Genomic DNA, 16,226 nt, shown 5'->3' with positions numbered 1-16,226 from the left:
TAGAAGCAAGAACTACCTCTAGCATTCACAAGACCATCGTTGTTTTCACCCAAGCTACCATCTTCATCTGAATCCCTTTCTAAGCCTTCATTCCAAACCCGAGCTTCTCTCCCCTTCACTCCACACACCATTTGGAAGAATGATTGTATATCTCATGAAATCATCTTTGTTGGTAAGGTTTGAATTTGATTTAAAAAAATACAAGTCTTCAAACTTTTACCATAAAAAATTAATGATAAATTAATATTTTTTATTTTTATTGTATTAAATAATAATAAATATTTCTTTCATTAAAATTTAATATTACTTTCTATGTATTACGAGATATAATGGAGTAATTTGGACTTAATAATTATAAATAATTATAAAAAATTGATAGAAGAACATTTCGTTAAAATATTAATATAATTAAAAATATAATAATTATTTAAATAATATGAGAATGTGTAAGCACTTGTAACCTAAAAATAAAGAAGTAATTTGCATAAGTATAGAAACAAGTTATTGGATAACTTACCAAAATAATCTAATTAAATTAACAAGCAATGTTGAGCATAAGCAACATTGCAACAAAAATATGAGTTGATGAATATGTAGACCCATGCAATAAATTAAAGCTCTCAATTTTTAGTAAGGAGAAGAACATGAGTATCAATTTAATAAACATAAGTGCTCAATTTTTATGAGAGAAGAACTTGAACATCAATGCAATAAACATAAGCACTCAATTTTTAGTGATGAAAAGAACATACGCATCAATGTAATAAAAACAAGCGCTCAATTTTTAGTGATCAATGTAATAAACATAAGAACTGAATTTTTGGATAATGACGTGGATGTCAATATAAAAAATACAAGCTCTCATATTTTAATAGTAAAGGAATGATATACAAAAATTAAAAACACATGAATTACGAAATGTTAAATAATTTAACTCTATTTAAAATCTCACAAAAATCTAATATCTAAATGAGATAGAAATGTAAATTCAAAAACTGTGAGTTAACCAGACATAATAATAAAAAAAAATAGTTAAAAGAGAAAAACATGCTTATGCCCTATCAAAGTAGTATAGGCATTCTACAGAACCCTAATTAATTATAAATAAAAATGTAAAATTGGGTATATATTGATAATATGACAACATAGACAAATTGGTGGAAAGAGATTGAAGTACTAAACCTCATAATAATGTGATACCATCAAAAAAATGTATTTCAGCTTTTCATATTTAGAAAAAGTGATCTGATGTTAGGATCTATCACTGTTGCATGTGAGATTTTAACTTTTGCAACGATTAAATGAAGGTCTTAAAATTACAATCAAATTGTTTAAATAAAAATAATAATCAAATAACGATAGATTGAACAGAAGAGAGAAAGAAGAGAGAAGACAAAACACAAGCTGATAATGGAGTTTGCCAATTGGCTACGTCTTCGGGTCCCTCCAATGGAGTGGCTGATCCTTGATTCAGCTCTAGAAAATGGTTACAAAGACTCCTTATCTCTCCTTGGACGATAATGAATTACAAAGTCCTTCGCCCACGTACAACAAGCTTGAATTTAAGCTCCCAATGCATAAAGATGAACCATTCACTAACGAACACCCAAAAGAAATTTTCTCACCAAATCTCCAATCTTCAACTTTCTCCCAATTTCCTCGCAATTCACTACTAATTCTCCAATCTTCCATGTCCCCGATTACAAAAATCAGCTCCCTTTTATACACATAGTTTTTCCTAATATGGTTCATAACCATATGATTTTGAAAATCATCCATATCTTCCTATTTACAATATGAAATATTTAAAAATCCCCCTAATAATAAACCCAAACTTTTTAATTAATAGCTCTTATTATTTTGAGCCTTACAAAATATCCTTTTTGCCTGCTATCTTGAAGGACTCGCATGGTAAAATACTGATCGGGCGCATTTGTAGTTGTGAGGCTGGCGGTTTGAACCATCTAACCCCCCAAATTTGGGATCATGGTGTTTAAACAAGGCTGAAGTACTATGTATAGAAAATGAATTGCGTGGTGCATTGGTTGAGAGTAAAAGTCAAAGTTGAGAGGTTGGGAGTTCGAATCTCTCTTTTGCCAAATTTTAACAGCCAACACAAAATCCGCCAATGCACCAGGAGAAACCACATGGGTGCCATATTTTTAGAGCATCTGGAAAAATCTATTTTGGTGAAATGTTTATCCACCCGGATCAATCCTCCCCACTGGAGAACTTTTGGACCTCCAAAAGTTGCATTTATTCGGAAATTAAGTGAGGGCATGGCCTCCCCACTTGCCCTATGTCATCTGTGCATCTTTGTACCTGACTCGCAATCAAGATTAAGACTACAAAAATATTGTTGATTATAAACATAATGATATCACTCCCATATGCCTCTACATCAAATGTTGTAGCCACTAACCAATAACCACTAACTAGTATCAAACTGAGCAACAATGCAGATACAAAAGTGATCAAATCAACAACATAATGGTCTTTCACCACAGGAACATTTTTACTAGAAGGATCTTGATTATCCATGCTTTCATTTGTTGTCTCCTCACGTTGTACCATTGGCATATTTTGTGACATCTGAGCTTGATTAGCCTTGATTGCTTCAAGTTCATGCCTAGGATCACCTGATCTAACAGACATAAGAGACAAATCTTTACTTGCATTAATCACCCTCTTCAACTACCCTGTGTTTGTTAAAGACTCGTTAGTCTGAACCTTGTGAGAGTGTACAATATACCTGATGCCATCTTTAACCAAATGATACTGATTAAATTCCCTGTAGAAAATAGCCTTCCGATCATACAAATAAGAGCTGCCCAACACTATTCCACAAACATCTAGTGGAACCACATCGAACTGTACCTTATCAACATACTTGAGATTGTGAACCTTAAAGTACATTGCCTTGTTACTTGCAATTTACTGTTTTCACAAACCCAACCTAGTGGATAAGGTCTCTTATGTGGAGTAGTTTTCAATCCCAAATTCCTTACAACATCTTTTGAGATTAAGTTAGTTTGGGATCCACTATCTATGAGTGCATCAACTTTAGTGTGTTTAGCAACAACCCTTACATGAAAAAGCTCATTTCTTTTCTTATCTTTAGGGACATCGTTAACTTGAGAAGTAGAAGCACGACTATCAAAGGAAACACTAAAAATAGGAGGCTTACCTTCCAAACCCATTGTTGTGATCTTAGTTTCATCTTCAAACTCTGAACCAAGATCCATAACAACATTTGCGGCCTTCTCCTTACCTTCTTGTTTTTGAGCCCACTTAGGTTTCAATTCTGGATGCAACCACCAACAATGTTCTTCATCATGACCTTTCTTGTCACAATGTGAACATGTGAACTCTTTCTTAATAGTAGTTGTCTTCTTTTCTCTTTTTGTTTCTGCAACCTTAGATGACTTTTGTACAAAATCATCATTGTCAAAAATTCTTACCCCTGGACTCTAGATGTGTGGCTTGAACACTAACTTCATCCAAATTACTAGGATTCAACATCAAAATAGAATGTCTTAGGTAAGAATGCAAACCACCTATGTACTTAAGCAATGTATCCTGAGTATACAATGGAACATTCAAAGCAACAGCCCATTTTCGAAACTCATGGGTGTAATCTTGGATAGACTGACCCTTAGCTTGCCTAAAGGTTTGCCAGTTCATTGTCAATTGTTGCATATGTCCTAAAGGGTAGAACTGCTTCTTGAGAGCAGCAACAAATTCCATCCAAGTAATACAGACATTACCATGGCAAGCACTTTCTGCCCTAGACCTACTCTCCCACCAGGTGAGAGTTGTTCCTCCCAACCAGAGAGTGGCTAAATGAATCCTAGAGGCATCTTCTACCAGGCCTTGTATCCTACAATACACCTCTACCTGTTGGACCCAATCATCTAACTTTTCAGCATCTAATTCCCCACAGTACTTAGGTAATTCAAATTTTAAATCCAGTTTAATTATAGGCTTAGATGTGCTCTTGAAAGGATTAATAGAAGTAGAAGAAGAAGAAGGGGAAGAAGGAGGAGAAGGATATGGAGGAGTTTTTGGTGGTGAATCACCACCTCTCGATCACTTTTCTTTATCCTCTCGATCTCCATGGTCCTTCGATGACTTTCCTTTTTCATGCTTGATCCGTTCTTGCCTCTCTTTGGAGAGCACTTCTACCATAGCCTTCATTTCAAAAAAAGCTTTTCGAAAGTCTCTTTCACTGAGCTCGGGGTATTCCTATTCAGTTGCACTTTCTAACATCTTCAATGGAAAATTCTTTCATTTACCAATCTTAGGATTATAATCTACAAGTGTGCCTTCACCACGCTGGCTCTTAGATCGTGTTAATATCCACCTCTACAAACACTAGTCAAACAAGCTCTGATACCACTTGATCTAATGTTAGGATCTATGACTATTGCATGTGAGATGTTAACTTTTGTAACAATTAAATGAAGGTCTTAAAATTACAATCAAATTGTTTAAATAAAAAGAATAATCAAATAATGATAGATTGAATAGAAGAGAGAAATAAGAGAGAAGACAAAAGACAAGTTGATAATGGAGTTCGCCAATTGGCTACGTCTCTGGGTCCCTCCAATGGAGTGGTCGATCCTTGATTCAGCTCCAGAAAATGGTTACAAAGACTCCTTATCTCTCCTTGGATGATAATGAATTACAAAGTCCTTCTCCCACGTACAACAAGCTTGAATTTAAGCTCCCAATGCACAAAGATGAACCATTCACTATCAAACACCCAAAAGAAATTTTCTCACCAAATCTCCAATCTTCAACTCTCTCCCAATTTCCTCACAATTCACTACTAATTCTCCAATCTTCCATGTCCCTCATTACAAAAATCATCCCCCTTTTATACACATAGTTTTGCCTAATATGGTTCATAACCATATGATTTTGAAAATCATCCATATCCTCCTATTTACAATATTAAATATTTAAAAATCCCCCTAATAATAAACCCAAATGTTTTAATTAATGGCTCTTATTATTTTGAGCCTTACAAAATATCCTTTTTGCTTGCTGTCTTGAAGGACCCGCATGGTAAAATACTGATCGGGTGCATTTGTAGTTGTGAGGCTGGCGGTTCGAACCATCTAACCCCCAAAATTTGGGATCATGGTGTTTAAACAAGGCTGAAGTACTATGTATAGCAAGTGACTTGCATGGTGCATTGGTTGAGAGTAAAAGTTGGAGTTGAGAGGTTGGGGGTTTGAATCTCTCTTTTGCCAAATTTTGACAGCCAACACAAAATCCGCCAATGCACCAAGAGAAACCACATGGGTGTCATATTTTGAGAGCATCTGGAACAATCTATTTTGGTGAAATGTTTATCAACCGAGATCAAAAAGGGACAATGTGAAGAAACATTTATATATATTAATTAAGATAAAATTTGGTCATATTAGTACTTGCGTTAGGAAATTCTATTGTAAGGAAAATTCATTTGTTGTGCTTATCTGGTGGTTTATCAAAACCACCACACATTTTAAAATTATTTACCTTCTTTAATCTAAAGATAAATATTCATATTAATTTAATCATAAAACCAAAAAAAAAATTAAATCTTATAAAAATGATGATAATGAAACTAAATCATTGTGAAAAAATCCTAAGCAATATAAAAAAAAATTGATCTAAAATATTCATTCCATTATAATATAATAATATAAATTATGAGTTTATTCACATGTAATATAAGTTATAAACATTTTAATGACATTTTTTTATTTATTAATTTATTAAAAAAAAAAAAAATCTGTTTTGAAAGAATGAAAATTTGGATTTTTGTTTAAAATGGTTGGAGAAAATAGAAGACATTTTGTTTGTTGAAAAATAAGTATTGGACATTATGCTATAAATTTACAAGATAAAAATTCTTAAATTAGCATGATCTCAATAAATCAAAATTAAATGGGAAAAATAAGAAATAGAGTAATAGTGGATGAAAGTATCACATAGCCAAACATGAATATTATTAGCCAATAACTAGTAATTTAAACTCTGATATTTTTTCAATCTTTCTTGTCTTCTTAATTAGGTGATTATCCACTCCTCCTAAGAAACATTATAACAAGAAAATCCAAAACAAGAATAAAAGTAGCACCAAAAAGAAATGACCTTAAGTACTTTCTCCTTTGAATATCAATTGTGGCGACTCAAAATCAGCCATGCAAATGAAGACAAACTTAAATTTAAAATAAAATTTAAATTTTACTGTCTTTATTTACTCTTATACCTAGTTGTATTAAACAACTATTTATCAAATTTATTTAGATATTGATATAATAATCATTTTATATAAGCTTTATCTAGAAGATAAAAAAATAATACTGAATTTACTCTATAGTTTTCCTCCAAAAGAAAGAAATTATAAAAAAATTAATTTGCAGCAAATTTATTACCTTCTTTTCAATTGAAATTTTTTCTAAATTGAGTTTTGTTCATAAAAAAAAATATTTTATATTCATGTTTAAATTTATAAATTACCAATGTTTTATTCAATCACAACAAACATAAAATGTTTCTCTTTTAGAAATCTATAAAAAATTATTTAATTTCCACAATGAAATATTTAAGAACTTTGAAAAAGATTTATTTCTAAATTTAATTTTATTTATTTATATTTAAAGTTTTATATTTAAATTTATTTTGTTTATTTCTATTAGTTGTGATTAATAAGTTTAATCACTTGTTAAGGAAGGAGGTTTGCTTAAAATTGATCTAATAAATAAGCTTTATAAGAAGATATAGAGATAATGTGAATACTCATTATGAAAGGAAAAAAGATTGTAAAAAATTTCTTAAGAAAATTATTAATAATATTGTTAAAAAATTAAATTTTAAAATTTTTCTTGTTAAGCCGAGAGGCTTCTACAATGGCAGCAAATTTATGTGTCAACATTTGGGGTTTTCAAATAATTTGACATGTATTTTCCTGTATGTGATAATTGTATGAATAACTAATACAAATTTGTTAATTATTTAATAATTAAATATGATTCCATTCACGGGAGTTGGTTGTGAAACCGTTCATGAAATTTTTTTGAGAGGAGAGGCTTCATGGTTGGAGTTTGAAGATTGGAGGAAATTGTAGGAGATTGGAGCAATGATTGGGTAGAGGAGGGTTGATCTGGATTGGGGTTGCAGAGGGATTCTTTAGCATTTGTTCATTTTTGAATTTTTCCAGGTTGACATTTAATATCTTTTCTTCCCATGATTGAATTATAGATTTGTGCATTTGGCTATTGTAATGTCACTTTCAAAAGATTTCTCTAATTGATCAATATACTCTGTACAATATTGCTATTAAAATTTTAACCAGATTGCTTGGCTTCCTTGCTATTGGTTTAGAATATTGGTATTCCTAGATCCTCCCCTCCTATATTTTGTTCTTCTCAGTCTAATTCAAGAAGTTGAGTTCCAGCCAACCAGTTCATGATATTTGGTTTAGATTTTGGTTTTTAAAGTCGAGAGGCTTTTACAATCGCAACAAATTTATGTGTCAACATTTGAGGGTTCACAAATAATTTGACATATATTTTCCTAAATAACTAATACTAATTTGTTAATTAATTTATAATTAAATATGTTTCCATTCAATGGATTTGATTGGAGTTGGAAAATTGGATGAAATTGTAGGAGATTGGAGAATGATTGGGTAGAGGATCATCACTTTCAAAAGATATTTCTATTAAACTATATTTTGTTCTTGTCAGTCCCATTCAAGAAGTTGATTTCTAGCCAACCATATCATGATATTTGGATTTTGGTTTTTACATATTTAATTTAGGGTTTTGCATTTTATATTTTTGTATATGTTATAGTGATTATTGAGATATTAATATTTCATTTATTGCACTAGAAACATGTGTGGTAAAATCGTATGTTTTTGTTTTATTTTTTCAATTAAACATAAATGGATCTTGAAAAAATGTCATTATTTTTATGAATAGCTTCTTTTAAATTTTAATAAACTCATTTAAATTGCAACAATTAGAACAGTGCATTGGAGAAGGAATGCAAGATGCCAGTGAGAATTTATAAATTAATTTCTTTTATTTTTCAATGTTTTAATAAAAGCTTACTCTAATTGAAAGTTATATAAGTTTTAGTTGATTATCATTAGAGTTTGATAAGTGATTCAATTACTCTCAGGGTTAAGGTTAGAATAAAGGTTATGAGTAAGATAATTTTAATTATAAGAAACTTTGAACTATTTTAAAATGTCTATATTTTAAATTTATAGTAAAAATATCATTTCAATTAAAAGAGAGTTTAAGCTATTTGAAAATGTCTTTATTCTAAACATGAAGTAAATCCAAACCCTAATCATTAACCTAACCCTAACAGTCATGTAAACCCTAACTATAATGCTAACCCTAGATCACAGCCCTATGATATAAACCATAAACCTACACATATTGCTAACCATAACCCTAAATCCTAGCCTAATCACAATCTTAACGCTAACCCAAACACTAAACTTGATGTAAATCCAAACCCTAACCATTAACCTAATCCCAACAATGATGTAAACCCTAACTATAAGCCTAACCCTAACCCTAATAGCAAGACAAAATGAACTCTATTTCTTATTGAATTAGGCCTACTATTTTAAACTAAATCAAATCGTAACCCTGATAGTAAACCAAAATGAACCCTAATCCTTATTGAATTAGGCCTACTATTTTGTTTCCAATCCTAACTATAATTCTAAATCTAGAATTGAACCAAATGGAATCCTAAATCTAACACTGTACCAATCCCAAATATATAGCTATACAACAATATATGATTTGAAATTAATTTATGTCATGTCTTTCAATTCATGCTGCCATTGCTAGCTTATATATATCTAATAATATATATAGAATAAGCAAAGAGATATCCTTCTCGAGGTCTATTGCATTTTAATGTTGATAAATTAATAAAAATAGGCACCTCTAAAAGAATATCTCTCGGCTTATTCTATATATATTATTAGATATATATAAGCTAGTTATAATAAATTAAAAAAAAAATTCTCATTTTGATAAAATATTTTGAATAGAATATTTAAAAAATATTTATTTAATGCTAGTAAAATTGAACATCATTCTTAATCTTTAATTTAATGGATAAAAAAATTTAATGGATGGCTATTTATCCCCTTTCGTTTAAAAAAAAGGGTGGGGTTATTCACTACGTGAGGAATTGAAAGCTAAACAGAAGTTCCGTTGTATTACTTGGCGCATACGCTAAACAGTAATGGCATTTTTTAGACCATCATAGCAAAATAAGCCATTGATCACTACAAAGTAACAGTTCCTGGCCTATAATAAACCTAATTCATATGCATTTACACGAAGAGATGTGGAAAATCTTGTCAAATCCCAATAGTAGAATATTAATTATGCTTTCCTATCAAATGAGGTGGATTTTGATTTGCTCCTGGCTAGTTTTTGCTAGGTGGTCAACCAAATTAAAATAGAGCATAGAATATATAATCAATCAATACTTTCATATAGAATCATGCTGGACAAAATTGGACAAAATTGAAAAGCTCCTAAAGATGACTAAAAATTTAATAGAAGATGTGAGGGTTATGAAAATAGAGCATGAAGCTAAAATTGTCAATCTGGAGAAGGGGATGGACGAATTAAAAGGAAAACTCAGGGGTTTGGTGGAAATTAGCAAAGAGGCTATGAACAGCAGTGCAGAAGGTCTAAAAAAGGTTAATGAGAAATTTTTTTCAGATCTCAGAAAAGTCAATGAAATATACAAGTGTCTTCTAGACCTTCTACCAGAACAAGAAGCAAGAACCAACTAGGTTCATCATGGAGGAGATCAAAGAAATAAACAAGAATATAATTCAGAAAAATTCTGAGCTCATGGAAGCTCTTGGTTAGTTTTGTGTTAGTTTTTTGGTAGTTTTGCCTAGGTTTGTTTATTTTTTTAGTTGGGCTCTGTGGGATGTTTCTCCTACTGTTTTGTTTTACTACTGCTTCATTACTCTTTTTGGATTTTAGTAATGAGAAGAAGATGAGTATCAATTTAGTAAACATAAGTGCTCAATTTTTACAAAGAGAAGAACATGAACATTAATCTAATAAACGTAAGCACTCAATTTTTAGTGATGAGAAGAACATGAGAATGAATGAAATAAACACAACCACTCAATTTTTAGTGACTAGAAGAACACGAGAATCAATGTAATAAATACAAGCACTCAATGTTTAGTGATGAGAAGAACATGAGTTTCAATCTAATAAACATTAGCACTCAATTTGTAGATAGTGACGTGGATGTCAATATAATAAATACAAGCTCTCATATTTTAGTAATTGGAACAACATACATATCAATATAATAAATGTAAAATTTCAATTTTTAAAACATCATCTTTACTAATGTTGAAAATTACAAGTGATAATTATTCTTACAAAAATTATGTTAAATAGATTCAAATATTTCTAGTGTATTTTTTCTGGATTCGATTATGTGTATATTTTTTGATGAAAAAATATACACACAATCGAATCCAGAAAAAATACACTAGAAATGCAAAATGGATTGTGGAAATCTCATAGCTTTAATAGATTCAAATAATTTAAATTTATTATAACAATTTGATAGAAAAATACTCAAGTTCTTTTCAAATAAGAAATCTATATCTAAATTAATTATATTGTTATTGTAAAATTAAAACTAATATTTAAATATTCTAAAAAGTTAAAACAATATTTTTAAATTATTTATTACAATTATATATTATTTTATCTCAAATAAATATGTATCCAAAAGCAATTTTAGAAAATAAAAAAATGATATACAAAAATTAAAAACACTTGAATGGCTAAATGTTTAATAATTTAATTCTAATTAAAATCTTACAAAAAATATGATATCTAAATTAGATAGAAATTTAAATTCAAAAACTGTGAATAGAAAAAAAAAAAATAGTTAAAAGAGAAAAGTAAAGACATTATACAAAACCCTAATTAATTATAAATAAAAATGCAAAATAGTGTATATATTTGATAGTATGACAACATAGACAAATTAATAATGTAAAGCAATTTGATAAAAAATCTAAAAACGTTACAATCTATTCTAAAAGAATGAAAATGTGGATTTTTGTTTAAAATAGTTGGAGGACATGGAAGACATTTTGTTTGTGGAAAAATAAGTATCACACATCATGCTATAAATTCAATAATTGTCAAATTAACATGATCTCAATAAATCCGAATTAAAAGAGAGAAATGAGTAACAGAGTAACTGTGGATGAAAGTATCACATAAACAAACATGAATGTTATTAGCCAATGACTAGTAATTTAAACTTTTGTTATTTTTCTCATCTTTCTTGTCTTTTTCCTTAGCTGATTGTCCACTCCTCCTCCTAAGAAACATTATAACAAGGAAATCCAAAACAAGAATAAAATTAGCACCAATGGAAAAAGTGCAATCAAAAGAAAATGACCTAAAGTACTTCCTCTTTGAATATCAATTGTGGTAACTCAAAATCAGCCATGCAACTGAAGACAAACTCACTAATTGATTATTGAAGGAATCACCAAGCCACATTCCACAAATGGGAACTATAGAATTAGTGAAGTTTGTCTCTTGTTTAAGAGAGGAGGACTACAATAGAATAAAGGGAAATATTTCATAGGAAAATATAAGATGAATTGAAACATTTTTTAACACAATGAAAAGTCATGAATTGCAATGGTTAGTTTCACTACTGATAAATATTGTAAGATGAAAGAAAATTTCAATTTAATTGTCTTTATTTAGAATTATACCTAGTTCTATTAAACAACTATTTATTAAAATTATTTAAATATAAGATATAATAATCATTTTATATAAATTTTACCTACAAGATAAAAGTAATAATAATTTATTCTATAGTTTTAATCCAAAAGGGAAATTATAAAAATATAACATTTGCAACAGATTTATTACCTTTTTTCAATTGAATATTTTTTTATATTCATGTTTAAATTTATAAACTACCAATGTTTTAACAATCACAACAAATATTTAAGAACTTTGAAAAATATCTATTTTAAAAATTTATTTTCTTTGTTTATATTAAAAGATTTATGTCTACATTTATTTTGTTGATTTTAACTAGTTGTGGTTAACAAGTTTAATCACTTGTTAAGGAAGGAGCCTTGCCTGTAGTTGAGCTAATAAATAAGCTTTATAAAGAAACATATATATAATGTGAATACTCATTATCTGAAAAGAAAAAAGATTGTTAAACATTTCTTAAAAAATTATTAATGATATTATTCAAAAATTAAATTTAAATTTTTTCTTATTATAATAAATTAAAAAAATAATTTTTTTATTAATAAAATATTTTAAATAGGATATTTAAAAAGTAAAAATACATACCCCGAAAAAAAATTGTCAACGACAGGAGTAATGATTGTAATCCCGAAAAAGTTAACCTGGCCGGGAAAAAATATTAAAATTAATTACAATCATTCACATTCCTTTCACGCTGTGTTGGACAGACTTTGTTCCTTCCCTATAAATAAATTACATTCACATTCCACTATAAAAATGCAATTTCCCACAATCCTTGAAAGATGCCTATTTATCCCCTTTCGTTTGAACGAAAAAGGGGGTTATTCACTACATGAGGAATTGAAAGCTAAACAGAAGTTCCGTTTGTATTACTTGGCGCATACGCTAAACAGTATGCTTATCACATACAAAACAAGTCCGAAATTTTGTTGAATTACTACATAGCAAAATAAGCAATTGATCAATGGCAATTTTTAGACCATCATAGCAAAATAAGCCATTGATCACTACAGAGTAACAGTTCCTGGCCTACAATAAACCTTATTCATATGCATTTACAAAGGATGAGGGTTGTTTCCTAGCCTTATGCAAAGCAATACAAAGCAATCACCATACTAAGTCCGAAATTTTGTAGAACAAAACCTAATTCTTTCCTGGAGATCAATGGCTTTTTTTAGACCATCATAGCAAAATAAGCCATTGATCACTACAGTAACAGTTCCCGGCCTATAATAAACCGCCTCTATCAGGATGCAGAGGAAAAAGTTCCAAAGTTCTCTGCACTTCTTCTTCTTCTTCTCCCTGGACATAAGTGGACAAAGTTATAAGTTAGTAATGCAATGAGTTTCTTATCAAATAAGAAAAATTGTTAAAGGAATCCAGTTACTTACCTCTACATTAACCCTGTTTCCCAACTGGTTTGATTGTGCAGAGCAATCAGAATCTGAAAAACATATTTCTATATCAATAGAATGATTTGGGGAAAAAAATCTTACCAATAATAAATAGAGCTACAAAAGTAAATCTAAACAAACTTCATTAGGTATAAAATTTAAAGCTAGAGGATTCTTTAGACTGATTACCCAAGCCTGGGCCTAGCTTTTATTGAATTCATGGGCTGATAAAATAATTTGTGTATTCTATTCTATATTTCACATCGTCATTCAGTGATCTATCATTAGATAAATGAGAACTAACACACAGATTATTTACTTGCAAACCCCAATTCCAGATTCAAAAACAATACTTTTGACTACCAGACATGGATTATCTAAACCTTCAAACTTTATTAATAACTTGTATATAACTTCTGTAACAATATATAAAAGTATATCAGTAAGAAGATCACATACTTATGGCTTCTGATTGTTGTTTTCTGCGTTTCTCTCGAGTACCTTCATTGCGAAACCAATAATATACATTTTTGGCTTCCGCTTTCCCATAACGCTGTAGATGAGAGGTAATTTCATCTATATGGGCTTCACACGGTGGTTTTCTTGTTCCAGAAGCCCACACAGACTCTAATATCTGCTTTTGCTCCAAGCTTGGATTCCATTTTCTGCTTTCCACCACACTTGAATATTGAAGTAGCTCCCTTTGCCTTGTACTCTCCTCTACACTCAATGGAAGAATTACCCTGGGCACTACAGCAAAAAATGGAAGACCGTCATTGTAATGCTGTAAAAGGGGAAAAAAATACTCAAAATAAAGAATAATTTACTTACCTGCAGACTTTCCCCGATCCATTACGAGCTTTCCACTGGAACAACCCTGCAACAGAAAATTTATCTATGGGGTCCTAGATAACAAACCTTCACCTTCTAAGCCGTTCAAACAAGTGAACCCTATATTATAGATGAAAAGGCGTTGGAGAAAATGGATATGGCCACATGAAATAAATAGGTAGACGGTCACATGGAACTTCTACGTGGATGATTAACCGACCCCAAAATGGATACCAAGAGTGGATACCATTGCATTAGGATTTAGGATGGTGTTGAGTGGAAGACTACATTCGAGACCAATGAAGGATTGTATAAGTGGTCGGTCATTCCTTTTGGACTCATTAATACATCAAGTTCATTCATATGCCTAATGAATGAAGTACTGATGGATTTTATACGTAAGCTTCTCATTTTTTATCTTTGTTGAGGGAATCAAAATTAATGATTTAGAGAAGGAGAGAGAAATTATGGAACGGCCTATACTGATGAACATTTGAGGGGTAAGATATTTTCATGGTTTAGCCAGATTTTACTACAAGTTAATTAGAAATTTTAGTATTATTTTCTCACCAATGAAAAAGATAGTGTGGGGAGACCAAAAGGTGTTCAAGTGAACATTCAGATTATAGAGAAGCTTTGAATTACTAGAGAAAAAGGTGATGGAGCACCTAGTACTAGACTTATCGGATTTCAACAATGTATTTTAGGTTGATTGTGATGCGAGTGGTAATGCTATTAGAGAAAACTCCTTAGCCAAGAAGAGAGGAAAATTGGTTATTTTAGTGAGAAGTTGAATTAAGCCCAAAGAAGTGTAATGGTGAAAAATTAGGGTTTCCACACCAAAAAGGATGAAAACTGCTAGTTTTATGGCTTAATGACCATTACATTTAAAGGAGGGTTGAATGCAATAGATTTAGTCACCAACTAGAAATGATAAGGATTGAAAATATTCATTGGATTCGAGTGGTGGATTTGTTTGCTCTCTTTTGTGAGTTGAGTTGCTGAAATTAGGGTAAAATATTGAAAATGAAGATAAAAACAAAGAATCGGCGAGATATAGATGTAAGATTGAGACACACACCTGGATTTGACAAATATAAGCAAATTTGGATTGGATCCTCGAAAGAGCTCCCAAAATGTCAGGATCGTAGTGAATTTAGCCCTAGTCCTCCAAACTTTGCACTTTTGTCTCTACAAATAATGTCGATTTTGAAGATCACAACTCCATACCTATTTCCTGCACATAGAAAGAAAGGGAAATAGGTTGGGAATAGGCGCTTGCCCAACTCAAACCACGGTTTTAGAATTAACCATGAAATAGATATAAAAGACAATTGAATTGTTGTAATTAAAGATTCTCCTTTTAAAGGAGATGTTGAATAATAACTAAATACCAAATGATATACCTCCTTGTGAAGTTTTGTATGTCTCCACACGGGATTAGGCTTTCATGAAGTTTTTAACAAAATAGGATGTGAATGTCCACTTCAACGCTTGAATCTTGACTTTGTTGTTGCTCGAAGGCTTGAAGAAAGACTGATTACTTGCTCAATTTCTTGAATGCCTGGATGAAGACTTGATTTAATGTGTTTATAATGTATGCTTTCTTATCAAAATGAGAGAGGATATCCTCCTTTTATACTTGCTTGTCAAAAAACTTGCTAATTTCTGACATGAGTCAACATGGAGATAAGTTTCCCACTCAAATTTTAAAAGGCAAAAAGGGTTTTAAGAGGGGTCCAATTATGAAGGACCAAAGCGTGGCGCTTTGATCCTACCCCAAAATAGGGCTAGGACAAGGTGCCTAGTTGATGCAAAAATAAAAAATGCAGTCATACTTGAGTGATATGTGCAAAATTGGGTCCCAATCAGGCCTAGGGGTGCAAACGCTAAGGTAGGGACGTAAATGCAGTCAAAAGTATGTAATGGTGTAATTTTAAGATCCTACATTTAGCCCCCACTTTAGCAAGACTATGAAGTCAATCATACTCTCGATAAAGTACAATGCTTCCTATTGAAAAACTTTCACCAAGTCACTAAGAACGAAAGATACACAAAGCTCCCAATGGACTTTATGATCTTACAACTTCAATGACAAGATAAAAAGGACATCATGAGAGAAAAAGAAAGAGTGAACCATGACTACAAACTAGCAAGGTTATCTTAG

At 30.8% G+C, this 16,226-nt stretch overlaps 1 protein-coding gene across 2 annotated transcripts; it reads right to left on the bottom strand.

The window, feature by feature from the left end:
- Positions 1 to 12,579: 12,579 nt before the first annotated feature.
- LOC131054762 (WUSCHEL-related homeobox 1-like) lies at positions 12,580 to 14,341 on the bottom strand. Of its 2 annotated transcripts, XM_059217956.1 has the most exons (5): positions 14,060 to 14,341; positions 13,688 to 13,978; positions 13,226 to 13,278; positions 13,073 to 13,136; positions 12,580 to 12,977 (listed from the first exon to the last, which is right to left on the bottom strand). In XM_059217956.1, the coding sequence occupies exons 1-5, from the start codon at positions 14,079 to 14,081 to the stop codon at positions 12,919 to 12,921; spliced, it is 489 nt and encodes a 162-aa protein (XP_059073939.1). In that variant the 5' UTR covers positions 14,082 to 14,341; the 3' UTR covers positions 12,580 to 12,918. The 2 variants fall into 2 exon arrangements, with proteins under 2 accessions (XP_059073939.1, XP_059073940.1); XM_059217957.1 differs by having other exon boundaries at positions 12,583 to 13,136; positions 14,060 to 14,338.
- Between the last annotated feature and the right edge of the window lie 1,885 nt (positions 14,342 to 16,226).

The sequence above is a fragment of the Cryptomeria japonica genome, chromosome 3, assembly GCF_030272615.1.
Source record: "Cryptomeria japonica chromosome 3, Sugi_1.0, whole genome shotgun sequence".
In the NCBI taxonomy this organism is placed as follows: domain Eukaryota; kingdom Viridiplantae; phylum Streptophyta; class Pinopsida; order Cupressales; family Cupressaceae; genus Cryptomeria; species Cryptomeria japonica.
This window is presented reverse-complemented; position numbering and strand designations above follow the sequence as displayed.

Excerpts from the sequence above, each read along its gene's own strand:
- LOC131054762 (XM_059217956.1), bottom strand. The coding sequence starts at position 14,081 with ATGGATCGGGGAAAGTCTGCAG. Across the intron at positions 13,137-13,225 it reads GAAACAGGGTTAATGTAGAG|GGAGAAGAAGAAGAAGAAGT; the intron begins GTAAGTAACTGG and ends ACTTATGTCCAG. Across the intron at positions 12,978-13,072 it reads TCTGCATCCTGATAGAGGCG|GTTTTGTTCTACAAAATTTC; the intron begins GTTTATTATAGG and ends GGAAAGAATTAG.